Source organism: Ranitomeya variabilis, chromosome 7 (genome assembly GCF_051348905.1).
Source record: "Ranitomeya variabilis isolate aRanVar5 chromosome 7, aRanVar5.hap1, whole genome shotgun sequence".
Classification (NCBI taxonomy): Eukaryota; Metazoa; Chordata; class Amphibia; order Anura; family Dendrobatidae; genus Ranitomeya; species Ranitomeya variabilis.
Genome location: NC_135238.1, coordinates 242,383,290 through 242,403,017, shown reverse-complemented (window position 1 = coordinate 242,403,017; position 19,728 = coordinate 242,383,290). Strand labels below are relative to the sequence as shown.

General features: G+C 56.1%; 1 protein-coding gene across 1 annotated transcript; it reads left to right on the top strand.

Annotated features, from left to right (window-relative positions):
- Positions 1-559: 559 nt before the first annotated feature.
- On the top strand, positions 560-18,853 carry SNX4 (sorting nexin 4). The gene is made up of 14 exons (XM_077273353.1): positions 560-754; positions 1,389-1,510; positions 1,580-1,715; positions 12,923-13,072; positions 13,151-13,198; positions 14,118-14,173; positions 14,676-14,748; positions 15,114-15,175; positions 15,416-15,481; positions 15,642-15,731; positions 16,995-17,094; positions 17,262-17,407; positions 17,520-17,634; positions 17,922-18,853. The coding sequence occupies exons 1-14, from the start codon at positions 575-577 to the stop codon at positions 17,967-17,969; spliced, it is 1,392 nt and encodes a 463-aa protein (XP_077129468.1). The 5' UTR covers positions 560-574; the 3' UTR covers positions 17,970-18,853.
- Positions 18,854-19,728: the final 875 nt, after the last annotated feature.

Sequence of the window (19,728 nt, the reverse complement as noted above, 5' to 3'; positions counted from 1 at the left end):
ATGTATCTCTGTATACACGGAGCTCCCCTAGTGGTGATAAGGAGCACAGTCCAGTGTCCCTGTGGTGTACTGTAGGTGTGGAGCTACAGACTGTTATTTCTGTCGGTAATGCGGTCTCCCGGGCTCCGGGGGGCGCTGTCCTCTGTCCCTCTTTCTTCTCTCAATGCTCCAGCACACAGGACACCGCTCCGCCCGCAGTAACCGAGGTGTCCGGGGAACCGGTTCCTACTAATAAAGAAAATATCCCCCCTCACCTCCGGGGGGCGCTCGTGGTGTGACCCCTCTGTGGAGCAGTAATGATCGGGGCGCTGTTGGAATTAGTCGGTGATTTTATTTACGACCTGTTGGAAATAGTGTGTGACCACTGGTGGAATTATTTGTGGTCTCTGTTGTGGCGATATAGGGGGCTCTCGTGTGTCGGTAGCAGGCCCGGGTCTCACACCTCCGAGTTATTCTTCTCCGGGGCACCGAGGTTCTGCAGCAGCTCAGGTCTCTCCACACCACGGTGGAGGCTGCCTAGGCGAGGGGCGGAGTCGGGCTGCGCATGCGCCGTGCTATCATTTCTCCGGTGTCTATGGACACCGGGCGGAGCCTGAGACCGGAAGTTGTCAGCTGTGAGGCTGGCGCTGGGGCCGGGGCGGTGTGTACGGGAGACGGCGGAGAGATGAGCGGCGGAGAGGAGACCGGACTGGTCCACAGCGAAGACACCGGAGAAGGGGGCGCGGGCGGCGCCATCACCGCGGGCGCGGAAGGGGTGAGAGCCCTGCGGAGCGGAGCCGGCCCTGCTGTGTCCTCCGTATCGGCCCCACTGTCTGTTTGCCCCCAGTATCGGCCCCACTGTCTCTCTGCCCCCCCCCGTATCGGCCCCACTGTCTCTTTGCCCCCAGTATCGGCCCCACTGTCTCTTTGCCCCCAGTATCGGCCCCACTGTCTCTTTGCCCCCAGTATCGGCCCCACTGTCCCTTTGCCCCCCCCCCGTATCAGCCCCACTGTCTCTTTGCCCCCCGTATCAGCCCCACTGTCTCTTTGCCCCCAGTATCAGCCCCACTGTCCCTTTGCCCCCCCCCCCCCCCGTATCAGCCCCACTGTCTCTCTGCCCCCAGTATCGGCCCCACTGTCTCTTTGCCCCCAGTATCGGCCCCACTGTCCCTTTGCCCCCCCCCCCCCCATATCAGCCCCACTGTCTCTTTGCCCCCAGTATCGGCCCCACTGTCCCTTTGCCCCCCCCCCCCCATATCAGCCCCACTGTCTCTTTGCCCCCAGTATCGGCCCCACTGTCTCTTTGCCCCCCATATCAGTCCACGCGGTCACTTTGCCCCCCCCCCATACTGCTGTTTTGGCTTCCCTGTCCCTCGCCCTTCATATCGTTGCTCTCGCGTCTCTCCCAGATGTCGGGGGAGGAATCTTTATTGAAAAGGTTTGAGGTCAGCGTGTCCGAGGCCGAGAAGCGAACGGGGAAGAATGCGATGAACATGCAGGAGACGTACACGGCGTATCTGATCGAGACCAGGTGAGGTGCGGGGCGGCCATGATGGTGTGGGCCGCGGTGGGAGCTCGCTGACCTCTCTGCTTTCTCCAGGTTGCTGGACGCTCACGGTGAGGGACACAGCTCTCTGGACTGTCTGTGGCGGAGATACAGCGAGTTTGAGCTTCTGCGCAGTTATCTGTGCGTCACATATCCGTTCGTGGTTGTGCCGCCGTTACCAGAGAAGAGGGTAAAGTGCTGCGCGGACGGCGCTGTTCTGCCGCATGTTATAGGGACGGCGCTGCTCTGCCACGTGTTATTGGGACGGCGCTGCTCTGCCGCGTGTTATTGGGACGGCGCTGTTCTGCCGCATGTTATAGGGACGGCGCTGTTCTGCCGCATGTTATAGGGACGGCGCTGCTCTGCCGCGTGTTATTGGGACGGCGCTGTTCTGCCGCGTGTTATAGGGACGGCGCTGTTCTGCCGCGTGTTATAGGGACGGCGCTGTTCTGCCGCGTGTTATAGGGACGGCGCTGCTCTGCCGCGTGTTATAGGGACGGCGCTGTTCTGCCGCATGTTATAGGGACGGCGCTGTTCTGCCGCATGTTATAGGGACGGCGCTGCTCTGCCGCATGTTATAGGGACGGCGCTGTTCTGCCGCGTGTTATAGGGACGGCGCTGTTCTGCCGCGTGTTATAGGGACGGCGCTGTTCTGCCGCATGTTATAGGGACGGCGCTGCTCTGCCGCGTGTTATTGGGACGGCGCTGTTCTGCCGCGTGTTATAGGGACGGCGCTGTTCTGCCGCGTGTTATAGGGACGGCGCTGTTCTGCCGCGTGTTATAGGGACGGCGCTGTTCTGCCGCGTGTTATAGGACGGCGCTGTTCTGCCGCGTGTTATTGGGACGGCGCTGCTCTGCCGCGTGTTATTGGGACGGCACTGCTCTGCCGCGTGTTATTGGGACGGCGCTGTTCTGCCGCGTGTTATAGGGACGGCGCTGTTCTGCCGCGTGTTATAGGGATGGCATTGTATCTTACTATTAGGCCGGGGTCACAACGTATGAAAAACCAAGCCGAGACTCCCCGCCGAGAGTCGCACCAGTGTCATGCGAGTACAGTCCGAGTTTCCACACCTAGCATCCGATCTGTGCGACTTTAACATGAGCTTATACATAGGGGATTGCTTTGTCATGTACGCATCGGTTACAGAGGAAATATTCTCCATAATACACTCACTCATATACATACGCACACGCGCGCTCATACGCACACGCGCGCTCATACGCACACGCGCGCTCATACGCACACGCGCGCTCATACGCACACGCGCGCTCATACGCACACGCGCGCTCATACGCACACGCGCGCTCATACGCACACGCGCGCTCATACGCACACGCGCGCTATACGCACACGCGCGCTCACACGCACACGCGCGCTCACACGCACACGCGCGCTCACACGCACACGCGCGCTCAGACACGCGCGCTCAGACGCGCGCTCAGACGCGCGCTCAGACGCGCGCTCAGACGCGCGCTCAGACGCGCGCTCAGACGCGCGCTCAGACGCGCGCTCAGACGCGCGCTCAGACGCGCGCTCAGACGCGCGCTCAGACGCGCGCTCAGACGCGCGCGCGCTCAGACGCGCGCGCTCAGACGCGCGCGCGCTCAGACGCGCGCGCGCTCAGACGCGCGCACGCTCAGACGCGCGCACGCTCAGACGCGCGCACGCTCAGACGCGCGCACGCTCAGACGCGCGCACGCTCAGACGCGCGCACGCTCAGACGCGCGCACGCTCAGACGCGCGCACGCTCAGACGCGCGCACGCTCAGACGCGCGCACGCTCAGACGCGCGCACGCTCAGACGCGCGCACGCTCAGACGCGCGCACGCTCAGACGCGCGCACGCTCAGACGCGCGCACGCTCAGACGCGCGCACGCTCAGACGCGCGCACGCTCAGACGCACGCACGCTCAGACGCACGCACGCTCAGACGCACGCACGCTCAGACGCACGCACGCTCAGACGCACGCACGCTCAGACGCACGCACGCTCAGACGCACGCACGCTCAGACGCACGCACGCTCAGACGCACGCACGCTCAGACGCACGCACGCTCAGACGCACGCACGCTCAGACGCACGCACGCTCAGACGCACGCACGCTCAGACGCACGCACGCTCAGACGCACGCACGCTCAGACGCACGCACGCTCAGACGCACGCACGCTCAGACGCACGCACGCTCAGACGCACGCACGCTCAGACGCACGCACGCTCAGACGCACGCACGCTCAGACGCACGCACGCTCAGACGCACGCACGCTCAGACGCACGCACGCTCAGACGCACGCACGCTCAGACGCACGCACGCTCAGACGCACGCACGCTCAGACGCACGCACGCTCAGACGCACGCACGCTCAGACGCACGCACGCTCAGACGCACGCACGCTCAGACGCACGCACGCTCAGACGCACGCACGCTCAGACGCACGCACGCTCAGACGCACGCACGCTCAGACGCACGCACGCTCAGACGCACGCACGCTCAGACGCACGCACGCTCAGACGCACGCACGCTCAGACGCACGCACGCTCAGACGCACGCACGCTCAGACGCACGCACGCTCAGACGCACGCACGCTCAGACGCACGCACGCTCAGACGCACGCACGCTCAGACGCACGCACGCTCAGACGCACGCACGCTCAGACGCACGCACGCTCAGACGCACGCACGCTCAGACGCACGCACGCTCAGACGCACGCACGCTCAGACGCACGCACGCTCAGACGCACGCACGCTCAGACGCACGCACGCTCAGACGCACGCACGCTCAGACGCACGCACGCTCAGACGCACGCACGCTCAGACGCACGCACGCTCAGACGCACGCACGCTCAGACGCACGCACGCTCAGACGCACGCACGCTCAGACGCACGCACGCTCAGACGCACGCACGCTCAGACGCACGCACGCTCAGACGCACGCACGCTCAGACGCACGCACGCTCAGACGCACGCACGCTCAGACGCACGCACGCTCAGACGCACGCACGCTCAGACGCACGCACGCTCAGACGCACGCACGCTCAGACGCACACGCTCAGACGCACACGCTCAGACACACGCACGCTCAGACACACGCACGCTCAGACACACGCACGCTCAGACACACGCACGCTCAGACACACGCACGCTCAGACACACGCACGCTCAGACACACGCACGCTCAGACACACGCACGCTCAGACACACGCACGCTCAGACACACGCACGCTCAGACACACGCACGCTCAGACACACGCACGCTCAGACACACGCACGCTCAGACACACGCACGCTCAGACACACGCACGCTCAGACACACGCACGCTCAGACACACGCACGCTCAGACACACGCACGCTCAGACACACGCACGCTCAGACACACGCACGCTCAGACACACGCACGCTCAGACACACGCACGCTCAGACACACGCACGCTCAGACACACGCACGCTCAGACACACGCACGCTCAGACACACGCACGCTCAGACACACGCACGCTCAGACACACGCACGCTCAGACACACGCACGCTCAGACACACGCACGCTCAGACACACGCACGCTCAGACACACGCACGCTCAGACACACGCACGCTCAGACACACGCACGCTCAGACACACGCACGCTCAGACACACGCACGCTCAGACACACGCACGCTCAGACACACGCACGCTCAGACACACGCACGCTCAGACACACGCACGCTCAGACACACGCACGCTCAGACACACGCACGCTCAGACACACGCACGCTCAGACACACGCACGCTCAGACACACGCACGCTCAGACACACGCACGCTCAGACACACGCACGCTCAGACACACGCACGCTCAGACACACGCACGCTCAGACACACGCACGCTCAGACACACGCACGCTCAGACACACGCACGCTCAGACACACGCACGCTCAGACACACGCACGCTCAGACACACGCACGCTCAGACACACGCACGCTCAGACACACGCACGCTCAGACACACGCACGCTCAGACACACGCACGCTCAGACACACGCACGCTCAGACACACGCACGCTCAGACACACGCACGCTCAGACACACGCACGCTCAGACACACGCACGCTCAGACACACGCACGCTCAGACACACGCACGCTCAGACACACGCACGCTCAGACACACGCACGCTCAGACACACGCACGCTCAGACACACGCACGCTCAGACACACGCACGCTCAGACACACGCACGCTCAGACACACGCACGCTCAGACACACGCACGCTCAGACACACGCACGCTCAGACACACGCACGCTCAGACACACGCACGCTCAGACACACGCACGCTCAGACACACGCACGCTCAGACACACGCACGCTCAGACACACGCACGCTCAGACACACGCACGCTCAGACACACGCACGCTCAGACACACGCACGCTCAGACACACGCACGCTCAGACACACGCACGCTCAGACACACGCACGCTCAGACACACGCACGCTCAGACACACGCACGCTCAGACACACGCACGCTCAGACACACGCACGCTCAGACACACGCACGCTCAGACACACGCACGCTCAGACACACGCACGCTCAGACACACGCACGCTCAGACACACGCACGCTCAGACACACGCACGCTCAGACACACGCACGCTCAGACACACGCACGCTCAGACACACGCACGCTCAGACACACGCACGCTCAGACACACGCACGCTCAGACACACGCACGCTCAGACACACGCACGCTCAGACACACGCACGCTCAGACACACGCACGCTCAGACACACGCACGCTCAGACACACGCACGCTCAGACACACGCACGCTCAGACACACGCACGCTCAGACACACGCACGCTCAGGCACACGCACGCTCAGGCACACGCACGCTCAGGCACACGCACGCTCAGGCACACGCACGCTCAGGCACACGCACGCTCAGGCACACGCACGCTCAGGCACACGCACGCTCAGGCACACGCACGCTCAGGCACACGCACGCTCAGGCACACGCACGCTCAGGCACACGCACGCTCAGGCACACGCACGCTCAGGCACACGCACGCTCAGGCACACGCACGCTCAGGCACACGCACGCTCAGGCACACGCACGCTCAGGCACACGCACGCTCAGGCACACGCACGCTCAGGCACACGCACGCTCAGGCACACGCACGCTCAGGCACACGCACGCTCAGGCACACGCACGCTCAGGCACAACGCACGCTCAGGCACACGCACGCTCAGGCACACGCACGCTCAGGCACACGCACGCTCAGGCACACGCACGCTCAGGCACACGCACGCTCAGGCACACGCACGCTCAGGCACACGCACGCTCAGGCACACGCACGCTCAGGCACACGCACGCTCAGGCACACGCACGCTCAGGCACACGCACGCTCAGGCACACGCACGCTCAGGCACACGCACGCTCAGGCACACGCACGCTCAGGCACACGCACGCTCAGGCACACGCACGCTCAGGCACACGCACGCTCAGGCACACGCACGCTCAGGCACACGCACGCTCAGGCACACGCACGCTCAGGCACACGCACGCTCAGGCACACGCACGCTCAGGCACACGCACGCTCAGGCACACGCACGCTCAGGCACACGCACGCTCAGGCACACGCACGCTCAGGCACACGCACGCTCAGGCACACGCACGCTCAGGCACACGCACGCTCAGGCACACGCACGCTCAGGCACACGCACGCTCAGGCACACGCACGCTCAGGCACACGCACGCTCAGGCACACGCACGCTCAGGCACACGCACGCTCAGCACACGCACGCTCAGGCACACGCACGCTCAGACACACGCACGCTCAGACACACGCACGCTCAGACACACGCACGCTCAGACACACGCACGCTCAGACACACGCACGCTCAGACACACGCACGCTCAGACACACGCACGCTCAGACACACGCACGCTCAGACACACGCACGCTCAGACACACGCACGCTCAGACACACGCACGCTCAGACACACGCACGCTCAGACACACGCACGCTCAGACACACGCACGCTCAGACACACGCACGCTCAGACACACGCACGCTCAGACACACGCACGCTCAGACACACGCACGCTCAGACACACGCACGCTCAGACACACGCACGCTCAGACACACGCACGCTCAGACACACGCACGCTCAGACACACGCACGCTCAGACACACGCACGCTCAGACACACGCACGCTCAGACACACGCACGCTCAGACACACGCACGCTCAGACACACGCACGCTCAGACACACGCACGCTCAGACACACGCACGCTCAGACACACGCACGCTCAGACACACGCACGCTCAGACACACGCACGCTCAGACACACGCACGCTCAGACACACGCACGCTCAGACACACGCACGCTCAGACACACGCACGCTCAGACACACGCACGCTCAGACACACGCACGCTCAGACACACGCACGCTCAGACACACGCACGCTCAGACACACGCACGCTCAGACACACGCACGCTCAGACACACGCACGCTCAGACACACGCACGCTCAGACACACGCACGCTCAGACACACGCACGCTCAGACACACGCACGCTCAGACACACGCACGCTCAGACACACGCACGCTCAGACACACGCACGCTCAGACACACGCACGCTCAGACACACGCACGCTCAGACACACGCACGCTCAGACACACGCACGCTCAGACACACGCACGCTCAGACACACGCACGCTCAGACACACGCACGCTCAGACACACGCACGCTCAGACACACGCACGCTCAGACACACGCACGCTCAGACACACGCACGCTCAGACACACGCACGCTCAGACACACGCACGCTCAGACACACGCACGCTCAGACACACGCACGCTCAGACACACGCACGCTCAGACACACGCACGCTCAGACACACGCACGCTCAGACACACGCACGCTCAGACACACGCACGCTCAGACACACGCACGCTCAGACACACGCACGCTCAGACACACGCACGCTCAGACACACGCACGCTCAGACACACGCACGCTCAGACACACGCACGCTCAGACACACGCACGCTCAGACACACGCACGCTCAGACACACGCACGCTCAGACACACGCACGCTCAGACACACGCACGCTCAGACACACGCACGCTCAGACGCACGCTCAGACGCACGCTCAGACGCACGCTCAGACGCACGCTCAGACACACGCACGCTCAGACACACGCACGCTCAGACACACGCACGCTCAGACACACGCACGCTCAGACACACGCACGCTCAGACACACGCACGCTCAGACACACGCACGCTCAGACACACGCACGCTCAGACACACGCACGCTCAGACACACGCACGCTCAGACACTCGCACGCTCAGACACTCGCACGCTCAGACACTCGCACGCTCAGACACTCACACGCTCATACACACGCTCATACTCACACATATATACACACATATATACACACACACACTCGCGCACTCACACACACTCGCGCACTCATACACGCGCTCATACACACGCGCTCATACACACGCGCTCATACACACGCGCTCATACACACGCGCTCATACACACGCGCTCATACACACGCGCTCATACACACGCGCTCATACACACGCGCTCATACACATGCGCTCATACACACGCGCTCATACACACCAGTGACAGTTAAGGGTACTTAAACTTCAACATTATAGCGCCCCCCCAGAGTTGGAATTTCTCCGGGGTCTCGGTTAGCGGGGGTAGCTGAGACCCCAGAGAACATGATTCAGGTCGGTTTTTACCGACCCCGGTGTTGCGATTTTTTTTATTATTATTATTTTCACGGCTCTACGTTATAAACTTCAGAAGCACTTAGAGGTTCTAGGTGCTCACCACACATCTAGATAATTTCCTTAAGGGGTCTACTTTCCAATATGGGGTCACTTGTGGTGGGTTTCTACTGTTTAGGCACATCAGGAGCTCTGCAAATGCGACATGGCATCCGATCTCAATTCCAGCCAATTCTGCATTGAAAAGTCAAACGGCGCTCCTTCTCTTCCAAGCTCTGCGGTGCGCCCAAACAGTGGTTTACCCCCACATATGGAGTATCGACGTACTCGGGAGACATTGCACAACAACTTTGGGATTCATTTTCTCTTTTGTGAAAATAAAAAATGGGTTTTGAAGTAAAATGTTTGAACAAAGTTAAATGTTAATTTTTTCCTTTCACGTTGCTTCAGTTCCTGTGAAGCACGTAGAGCGGGGGCGGGGAATCTTTTTTCTGCGAAGGGCCATTTGGATATTTCTACCATCCTGCTGGGGCCGTACAAACGGCGCCCACAAAGTCCATCCTGACTCTGGCACTGGTGTCAGGACGTAATCTTTCATTGCATGCCCTTCAGTGTTCAGTAGTGAACACCGTGTGTGCTAACAGAGCAAGAAGAAATTAATGAGCTGGTGGCAACCAAAACACATCTCCCTGCCCAAGACTGCGGTCCCTGAGAATCTGCCCGGGGGCCTGATAAAAGGTCATCGAGGGCCGCAAATGGCCCAGGGGCCTGAGGTTCCCCACCCCTGACGTAAAGGGTTAATAAACTTGAATATAGTTTTACGCACATTGAGGGGTGCAGTTTTTCCAAAATTGTACTGATGTAAAGTAGACATGTGGGGAATGTTATTTATTAACTATTTTGTGTCACATAACTCTGATTTTAAGGGCATGAAAATTCAAAGTTAGAAAATTGCAAAATTTTCTAAATTTTTGCCATATTTGTTTTTTTCATAAATAAACGCAGGTAATATCAAAGAAATGTTACCACTAACATGAAGTACAATATGTCACGAAAAAACAATGTCAGAATCACCGGGATCCGTTGAAGCTCCGGAGTTATAACCTCATAAAGGGACAGTGGTCAGAATTGTAAAAATTGTCTGTTACTAAGGGGTTAATGACAGAAAACCCCACAATGGTCACAGAAATAACTGGAATCTGATAAAACTAATAATAAATAAACGATCTATGAAAATGAACAAATGAAAGTCAGACATTGCTTTTCAGCCATGCTTCCACAGAATTAAACGAAAAAATAAAATGAGACTCATTACTTTTGTCAGATTCCCGTTATTTCTGTGACCATTGTGGGTTTTTCTGTCATAAAACGAGCGGGACCAACAATTTTGACCAAGTTTGTAGATAGAAGAAAAGCCGGCAATTCATGTGCCGCGTACAGTGAAATCACACTGACAGGATAGAGTAGATATATACACGTACACATAGAATACATTGATATATCGATGTCAGCGACACACATATATATAAGCATAGCCATTAATTCATCTGTCGGGTTCTGTAAAATCACTGCAGGAGCCGACAGGACAGAAGCCATGGAGTACATACAGTAAATACACATAGAACAGGTAGATAAATAGATGTCAGTGACAAATACAATTAGTGCAGTGTGTGCAAATTACTGGACATGGATTTAATTAATAAAAGATTATTTTTCAAAAAAAATGGCATGGGCTCAATTTTTGTAGCCAGCTGAGGGAAAGCCGACGGCTGGGGGCAGATGTTTATAGCCTCTGAAGGGGGTGACACCCATGAAGCTTCCCAGGCTATTATCAGCTCACAGCTGTATAATTAGCATTTACTGGCTATTAAAATGGGGGACCCTAAAAAAAATGGACGTAGTGTCCCCCTATAATTGCCAGCAAAGGTTATGCAGCCAGCTGCGAGCTGATATTAATAGCCTAGGAAGGGGCCATGGATATTGGCACCCCCCAGGCTAAAAACATCAGTACTCAGCTGCCCCAGAAAAGGCGCATCTCTAAGGTGTTTCAATTCTGGCACTTAGCCTCGCTCTTCCCACTTGCCCTGTAGCGGTAGCAAGTGGGGTGATAAGGGGTTAATGTCACCTTTGTATTGTCAGGTGACATCAAGCCCAGCAGTTAGTAATGGAGAGGGGTTAATAAGACTCCCCCATTACTAACCCCATAGCCTCAGTGACTAGCGGTGACGTTACTGAGGCTGCGTTCCCAGGCAGGTTGGACTGTGGTGACCTCGGTGAGATCCCCGCTAGCACTGTGAGAGTCGCCTGCTGCAGAGGCGAGGTCACCAGGAGAATTTCACTGCGGTGAACTCGCCTCTGCACCATGTGACTTTCTCACGGTGCTAGTTGGGAGGTTAAGTGCCAGAATTGGCGCATGTTGGAGATGTGACTTTTCTGGGGCGGCAGAGAGCTGGCTATAAACATCTTCGGCTTTCCCTTTGCTGGTTACGAAAATTGTGTCAGCGCCCACGCCATTTTTTTTGGGGGGGAAAAATAATCTTTTAATAATTAAATCCATGTCCAGTAAGCTGCACACACACTGCACTAATTGTATTTGTCACTGACATCTATATATCTACCTATTCTATGTGTATTTACGGTATGCTTATTATGCAAATTGTCTCTTCAGAGAGGAAGAGAACTAGAACTCTAGCGCCACCTACAGGAAGTAGCAATCCTAACAGTCAATGTCGACCCTTTAATGAGCCTTGTCACATGAGTTGGGATAATAGCCAAACCAGAATCTCAGTTTGCAGACACTGTGTTTGATTCATTGAGCTTCTGGTTTGGCTTTTATCCTAAGTCATGTGACAAGGCTGTTAAAGGGTCGACATTGACTGTTAGGATTGCTACTTCCAGTAGGTGGCACTAGAGTTCTGGTTCTCTTCCTCTCTGAAGAGACTATTTGCATATTTCCCAGAGGAGCATTGCGGCTTTAAGTCTCCTCATCTCGGCATGCTTAGCATGTCACTCTCCGCAAGGAGAAACTATACTTCTTGGATATTTACTGTATGTCATCCACCTCTTCTATCCTGTCGGCTCCCGCGGTGATTTTACAGCACACGGCAGATGAATTCACGGCTTTTCCAAGGACACCGGTGTGTACAGATCGGACAGCACTCCATAGTCCCAGTGCTGTGATATTTTTTTTTGTCTCACACCCATAGGCTTACATTGGAGAGTCTCGGCTGAGTCTCGGGGACAATCACGGCATGCTGCGATTTTACACTCACGTCTCATACAGCTGAGAAAAAACCCAGTGATGTGATCTGCCCCATAGAATAACACTGGGCCGAGGATGTTTTCTCGCACAGCCCTCGCCCGTATTCTACGGTACTGTGACCCCGGCCTTAATCAGATCTCTGCTTGCTGTCAGTGATGGGACGGTCCATTATTTACACTTAGAGAATGAGAACCTGTACAGCGTACTGGACACATTGTAACAAACCCTCTGCTGTGGATGTTTGGTTTTCACATTCCCTGATGGGTATCCGAGGTCTGCAGCTCCCGTTTGTGGATGAGCTGCCTGTGAAATCTCCAGTTGTTGGCACTGTGGTTGGGGGTCTGCTCTGCACCTTGGGGGGCCGTCACCTAGTCCCTGTGTTCACAGGCAGAGTTTGTGTGGCACAAGCTGTCGGCTGATAACATGGATCCGGACTTTGTGGAGCGGAGGAGGATCGGACTGGAGAACTTCCTGCTGCGGGTGGCGTGTCACCCCGTCCTCTGCCATGACAAGATCTTCACTTCCTTTCTGAACCAGGTACGCAGCTCCCTGCGGAGACATGCTGTAATAACTCGCCCTGTGTGCTGCCCCCTCATATACATGTGTTGTCTCCAGGAGAGCGGATGGAAGGAGGCGCTGAATGAGGCCGGACTGCAAGGAAAGGTACAGCGGCCCGCTGCCGCCCCGAGGGCCGGTGTCTTCTGTGTCCGGACCCTGCGGTGATAATACAAGAGCCCCCCGATGTGCACAGAACGGCCTGAGCAGCCACATAGTCGTAGACAGCCGCCCCCATCTGCAGTGGGTGACCCTACAAATGGATCCTGTCCGTGCTCCCATTACATGACACTACAGTGCTGCCCATCGGGGGCCGTTAGCAATGCTGACCGCAGGCTGAAGACCCCTGTGGGGGGACCTAAAATAATAAGTAGTAGTTAGTAGGTAACCTGTGTGAACGCCGCCCTTCTTGTGGTTTTGTTATTTTCCAATCCAAAAGTAAAGCAATATAAAAAAAAAAGCAAAGTCTTCAGCACTGCATCGGTAACAGTCTGAAAATGAATTAACCCGCACGGTAAATGCTGGAAAGAAAATGAGCGTATCTGAACACTAGAATTGGTATTTTGTGGACATCCCCCCTCCAAAACGAAAATGAATAAAAGCGCCATAAGTACCGCAAAATGCAATCAATAGAAAGGACAGCCCGCCGCACAAAAAGCAAAACCTCCATCAATGGGAAAGTGCACGCCCTGTACTGTGGCCGGGAGAAGCGTGGGACCGGTCACTTTACCGCTCAATGGACGTCCTACAAACCAGGGCGCCTCGGGACGTTTCTTTATCTCCGTTGTGCACTATATGGCAGAATAAACGCTGTCACTCAAAACTGCAGTCATCCCGTGACCGCTCGTCCGTATGGTCGATGCCTCGGGATTTATATCCAGTTCACTGCTCTGACCAGATTCAGTCCGGATACCGGGGACCGACCGCCACATTATGGGCACGGGCCCGAGCCTCTCACCCCCGGCACTTCCCGCACCTCGCTCTGGCGCTTTCACTGTTACGACTTTTCCTTTTTTTCTTTTATTAGGCTGATTCCCGGTTGAAGTCCCTGAGTGCAACTTTCCGTGTCAGAAACCCAGACAAGTGAGTTCTAGCAGGATGGCGCGCATTGGGACAGTGGGATCCTGTGTCGCCCGCGCCCCCATCCCCCTCAATAACGCTCCATAAGAGTCGTCCCATATCCGTTACTTTCCCTTCCATGCAATTCATCCAGGCTGATACATTGTGAGGAGTCTGGACAAGACTTCGTGCTTGGCTCACAGAGCATTGTCTACACTGTAACAAACCATCAACTGTGTGAGAAGAACTGGATCACGGTGGATTTTTGAGCCTCTAGGTGCAATTTTATTCACAGACAGGAAGCAGAAATCTACTTTTCCAGAACCCAGGTTCAAATACTGAGGCCACTGATACTGTCTGTAAAGGGCCATGGTATATGATGGTGATGTATAAGCGCCCGCATATTGCCTGACTGCTCGCGGTTTCATCTTGCCGGGGGTTGTAGTCCGCGGCTTCTGGGCGTGCGGTGCAGGTATCCGCATTCTGCCTCTTCCCGTGGTGATAATGAGCTGTTCTGGTTTTGCAGGCGATTCACGGAGCTGAAGCATTACAGCGATGAGCTGCAGTCCGTCATCTCCCACCTGCTGCGGGTCCGTGCGGTGAGTGTCGCCAGCATCACGTACACCGGTCCCATATAGATGCAGGTCCTCACTGCGGTCCGTGGAGAGGCGCCTGCCCGGCTCTTACATGTTGCCTGTATACAGTCCCTAGAAGTGACTGAGCGCTCGCATGTCGCCTCTACACTGACAGCGGCACGGGCTCTGCTCCAGAAAGCTGCAGCCCCTGTGTTCTGCATTCATCGGACGATTATGGCCCACCCCATACTTGTCCCAGACGGGGGAACCATTTTCACCTCCCTCAGTATATGGTGTTCTTGTACGCCGCAGTGTTCTTGATGATGAGATTGATTGTTCAATGTTTTTATCGCCTTGATATACTTATGATGTTTCTCCTTCTCTCCTAGCGAGTGGCCGACCGGCTGTACGGCGTGTACAAAGTGCATGGGAATTATGGCCGAGTGTTCAGGTAGTAAGGTGGGGGGTAGGGTAGTGAGGTCAGGATGAATGAGGTAGATGTCCGGGTAGTAAGGTGGGGGTTGGGATGGATCTGGGGGGTGATGGATCTGGGGGGTGATGGGTCTGGAGGGTGATGGGTCTGGAGGGTGATGGGTCTGGAGGGTGATGGGTCTGGAGGGTGATGGGTCTGGAGGGTGATGGGGTGTCCCAGGCTTTCTGGACGTGGTTTACAGTGTTAGTTTGTCTGCAGTGAGTGGAGCGCCATAGAGAAGGAGATGGGGGACGGTCTGCAGAGCGCCGGGCATCACATGGATGTGTAAGTGTAACATGGGACCCCCCTGGCCATTGTTCTGCTTCTACCTCTGACGTTCGGTCGTGGTGTCGGATCTTTTGGTCAGTCGTCTTCTGAAGTTTGGTTTGTAACCGGTTGGAGGTGACTGCTCATGAAGGTAGTAACGCTTTCATGGTGTCCGCAGATACGCTGCCTCCATTGACGACATCCTGGAGGAGGAGGAACACTACGCCGATCAGCTGAAAGAATACTTGTTCTATGCAGAAGCTCTAAGGTACTGCTGCACCTCGTGCCTCTTATCATGGGGAGCCATAGACTGAGGAGATGATGTAACACTGCAGAGTATCAGCCATAGGGAACTAGTCGAGGAATCGGGAAGCCATTCTGTCACGTAGCCGCTTCTCCGCACGTGACTTGGGGTTGTGCCTGTAAGGGTTAATCTATCTCTCCTCTCTCAGTCCAGCATTCAACCTCTGTCCTATGCTGGAATTGGAGCATAAATCACACACTGACCCAGGCCACACACCCGCTCATACACGCTGCCACCACTCACCGAATACACGGACGATAAGTCCCGGAAATACTACTACTACTGTCTGCCAATAACAAGGCTCACACAGTTTAAGGCTATGGATTCTTCAGAACATAAAATGTTCAACTAATTAAAGTTTTATGCTTTAATAGAAAAGGTATAAAAATATGGTAATAAAAAGACATGCAAGCATGCAAAACAGTTATAAAAATAAACAGGAGAAAACAAACTTACAGGAATAGCTAACTTTGTAGTCTGCTTTCTGCTCCCTGAGGGGGGGGGGGGATGAATATGGACTGGAACACATCAGCTCGGCTGCCCTCAATCTGTGAACAACTTTGTATGCTTACAAGCCTAATTTATAGAGTCACCCTGGAGGTCAGATTTCTAGACCAGCCCCTCAGATTAATATTATAATTGCTAGTTTTTGATTGGACCACGGCCCCTACCCCAATTAATATATTATTTTCCTCTGAACACTCTTTGCCTAAAGTTTCTCACAGATAGATAGTGTCAAGCTGTAATTGACATCTCTCTTCAAATGAGCTAGAAGGTGTGAAATGTTTCCCCTTCCTGGCTCCCAGCAAGACCCCCTGGCTAGATTGGAGACAGTAGACTGCCTTCTCAAGATACATATGTTGTGACCTTTGTGAGACCTGCAGTCTCAGGACAGATGTTAAACTACTGCTAGTCACACAATATATCTATACATATTTCACTACACACATATATACCTATACATATTTCACTACACATTCCATTCAGTGTATAAACCTTTATGGTGGCTGTAGAGAAATACACGAGATGGATAGACGTCTCCCGGCCGGAGTGGAGACATCGTTCTCTTCAGTCCTGGAGAAGCCAGTGCTACAGTTCCTTTCTGTAGAGTTTGGTGCCATATTAGCGGATTGCACTGTATTGGATCAGTGGAGAGCAATGCTCTAGGTTCTCGGTGAACTATAACCTGGGCTAGGGCTGTGTTCTCAGCGTTCCCTCTATTTGCAGGGCGGTGTGTCGGAAACATGAGCTCATGCAGTATGACTTGGAGATGTCTGCGCTGGATCTGGTCTCCAAGAAGCAGCAGTGTGAGGAGCTGGCCACCGGGGTGAGTGAGCCGTGGATCTGTGCCGTACCTTCACCTTAGGGTAATCAGTCCTTAAGGGGCACTTCCCCCATAATGGAGAGGTAGCATGGGTTTACCTATGAAGGCCAGTATAGTCGCACCTCAACATCCCATTGTTCACGCTGACACATCCCTGCTTAAACCCTCAGACGGTGAGAACTTTTTCACTGAAGGGAATGACCAGCAAGCTGTTTGGTCAGGAGACTCCGGAGCAGAGAGAGTCCAAGATCAAGCAGCTGGAAGAGCAGATCGAGGAGGGCGAGGAGCAGCTGAAGGTGCAGAATGAAGACAGCAGGTTTGGAATCTGTGGCCGCAGTGCCATGAGCGTGCACCTGCCACCGTTGTCACTACTATTGAGATATTTTATGTAGAACCAATGTCACCATAACAGAGATTTTACTTTTCAGAGACTTTGTGCAGAACGCCTGGCTAGAGATTGAACGGTTTAAGGATCAGAAGAATCGGGACCTGAAGGAAGCGCTGATCAACTACGCCGTAATGCAGATCAGCATGTGCAAGAAGGTGAGGAGCTGGATGGGGGAGAGCGTCCACGTTAGGCACAGAGTATTCACAGCCCTAAGTGAAGGCCTGGTCATTTCTGATGCCCCCAGTATTGTACCCACAGTCCTCGGGGGGAACACTAGCAGTAGGGAAGAGATCAGCCATGCTCAGGCGTGCCGTAGGGACGGCCACGAGTGGCACCACAGCCCACATCTGTCCTTGGCTGTGTCACGTCTGCACAAGGACTGCTTGTCCAGTAGTTGGGATTTTATACTTATTTTCTGCCACTTTTCCTATGTTGTCCACAGGGCATTCAGGCCTGGACGAACGCTAAGGAATGTTTCAGCAAGATGTGACCCCCGCGTCTGGAGTCCTCGAGTCAAGGAGCTAGACGGTGCTGTGGGCATCCTCTATCCTGACCATAGAACTGGAATATCCGACACGGTGATACCAGGGCGGCCACTCGCAGAGGATGGCGTCAGCCTTAGGCCAAGACCTTTCTTCCTGCCAGGCCTCGGTGCCAATGGAACTGATGCAGAATCCTCCTCTTATAAGATAGGCTTTCACTTTCTGAGCTCGAAGAGATGACTTGGAAAAGATAATAAAGGGTCAAGCTCAGTCCGGCTCTCAGTCCTTAGATGTGTACATGAAGGTGGAAAGTCATGAGGGCGTCCGGGTCAGAGCGATCACCGCTCACTTAGTGATGTCATGTGGAGGCCATTTTTCTAGGAATGTTCATACAAGCTGCGGGTCTGGTGCTGTAACATCGCCTGCCACGTGCAGGACTCCAGATACTTCATACTGGTGTTTACTAAAGGGCCGGTGCAGATGACAGGTTGGACGCCTAGTCCTCAGCATTCCAAACACTTCTGCTTGCAGCCATTGCACTGAACTTTGGCCTTAGGCTGTAAACTGTGTCGTCCTAATCCTGTGCACACAGCTGAGGGTTTGTTATAGTATCGCCGGTAAGAAGATCGGGAATGGAGTGTGCAGCTGTGTGAGCAGGACAAGGTCGGGTTTATGGCCGACAACATTTCACGGACAACCAAGCGATGGCGGGAGCTCTGTATGTAAGGATCAGTTATTGGACTGGGTGGGCCGGTACCCTTCTTCCCACAGGACGTGGTCACATCTGGTTGCAGCCCGTTACCGTCTGCATGGCGCTGTGCCTGACTATTTTCTTCTGTTTCCCCTCATTACATGCCAGGTGCCAAATTAATAAATTATCGTTTCATCTGTTCTTTGTCGTCTCCATCACACATTGTAGCCATCAGAAAAACTGCAGCACAAATCACGACTATACGGACCGGAATCATGGCCTGCAGAAGGTAGCTGCAGCCCTAAAGTGGGCGAGAACAGAGCTGCACATGGGGGGGGGCAGCGCACAGAGCCGCACATGGGGGGGGGGGGCAGCGCACAGAGCCGCACATGGGGGGGGGGGCAGCGCACAGAGCCGCACATGGGGGGGGGGGGGGCAGCGCACAGAGCCGCACATGGGGGGGGGGCAGCGCACAGAGCCGCACATGGGGGGGGGGCAGCGCACAGAGCCGCACATGGGGGGGGGGCAGCGCACAGAGCCGCACATGGGGAGGGGGGCAGCGCACAGAGCTGCACATGGGGGGGGGGGAGCGAACAGAGCCGCACATGGGGGCGGGCAGCGAACAGAGCCGCACATGGGGGGGGCAGCGCACAGAGTCGCACATGTGGGGGGGGGGGGGGTGGCAGCGATCAGAGCAGCACATGGGGGGGGCAGCGCACAGAGCTGCACACGGGGGGGAGAGCAGCGCACAGAGCTGCATGCGGGGGGGGAGGGCAGCGCACAGAGCTGCATGCGGGGGGGGAGGGCAGCGCACGGAGCTGCACATAGACGTATCCATTTAAATTCCTTTATTTTAGTATGAAAATATATATTTTTTTAACTTTTACACTTTTCTCTGTGAATGGGGTCCTGGGGGAAGCGCGATGTAAGCGTAGTAAATAGCTAGAGCCAAGTACTTCGAGAGGAGTCGAATTAGATCTATGTATAACTGCTCTTTGCTTGTTTTTTAGTGAAAATTCATAGGAGGGGTGATGTTAAAATGTGTGAACAATCTTGTTATCTTGGGGATGAAGTTT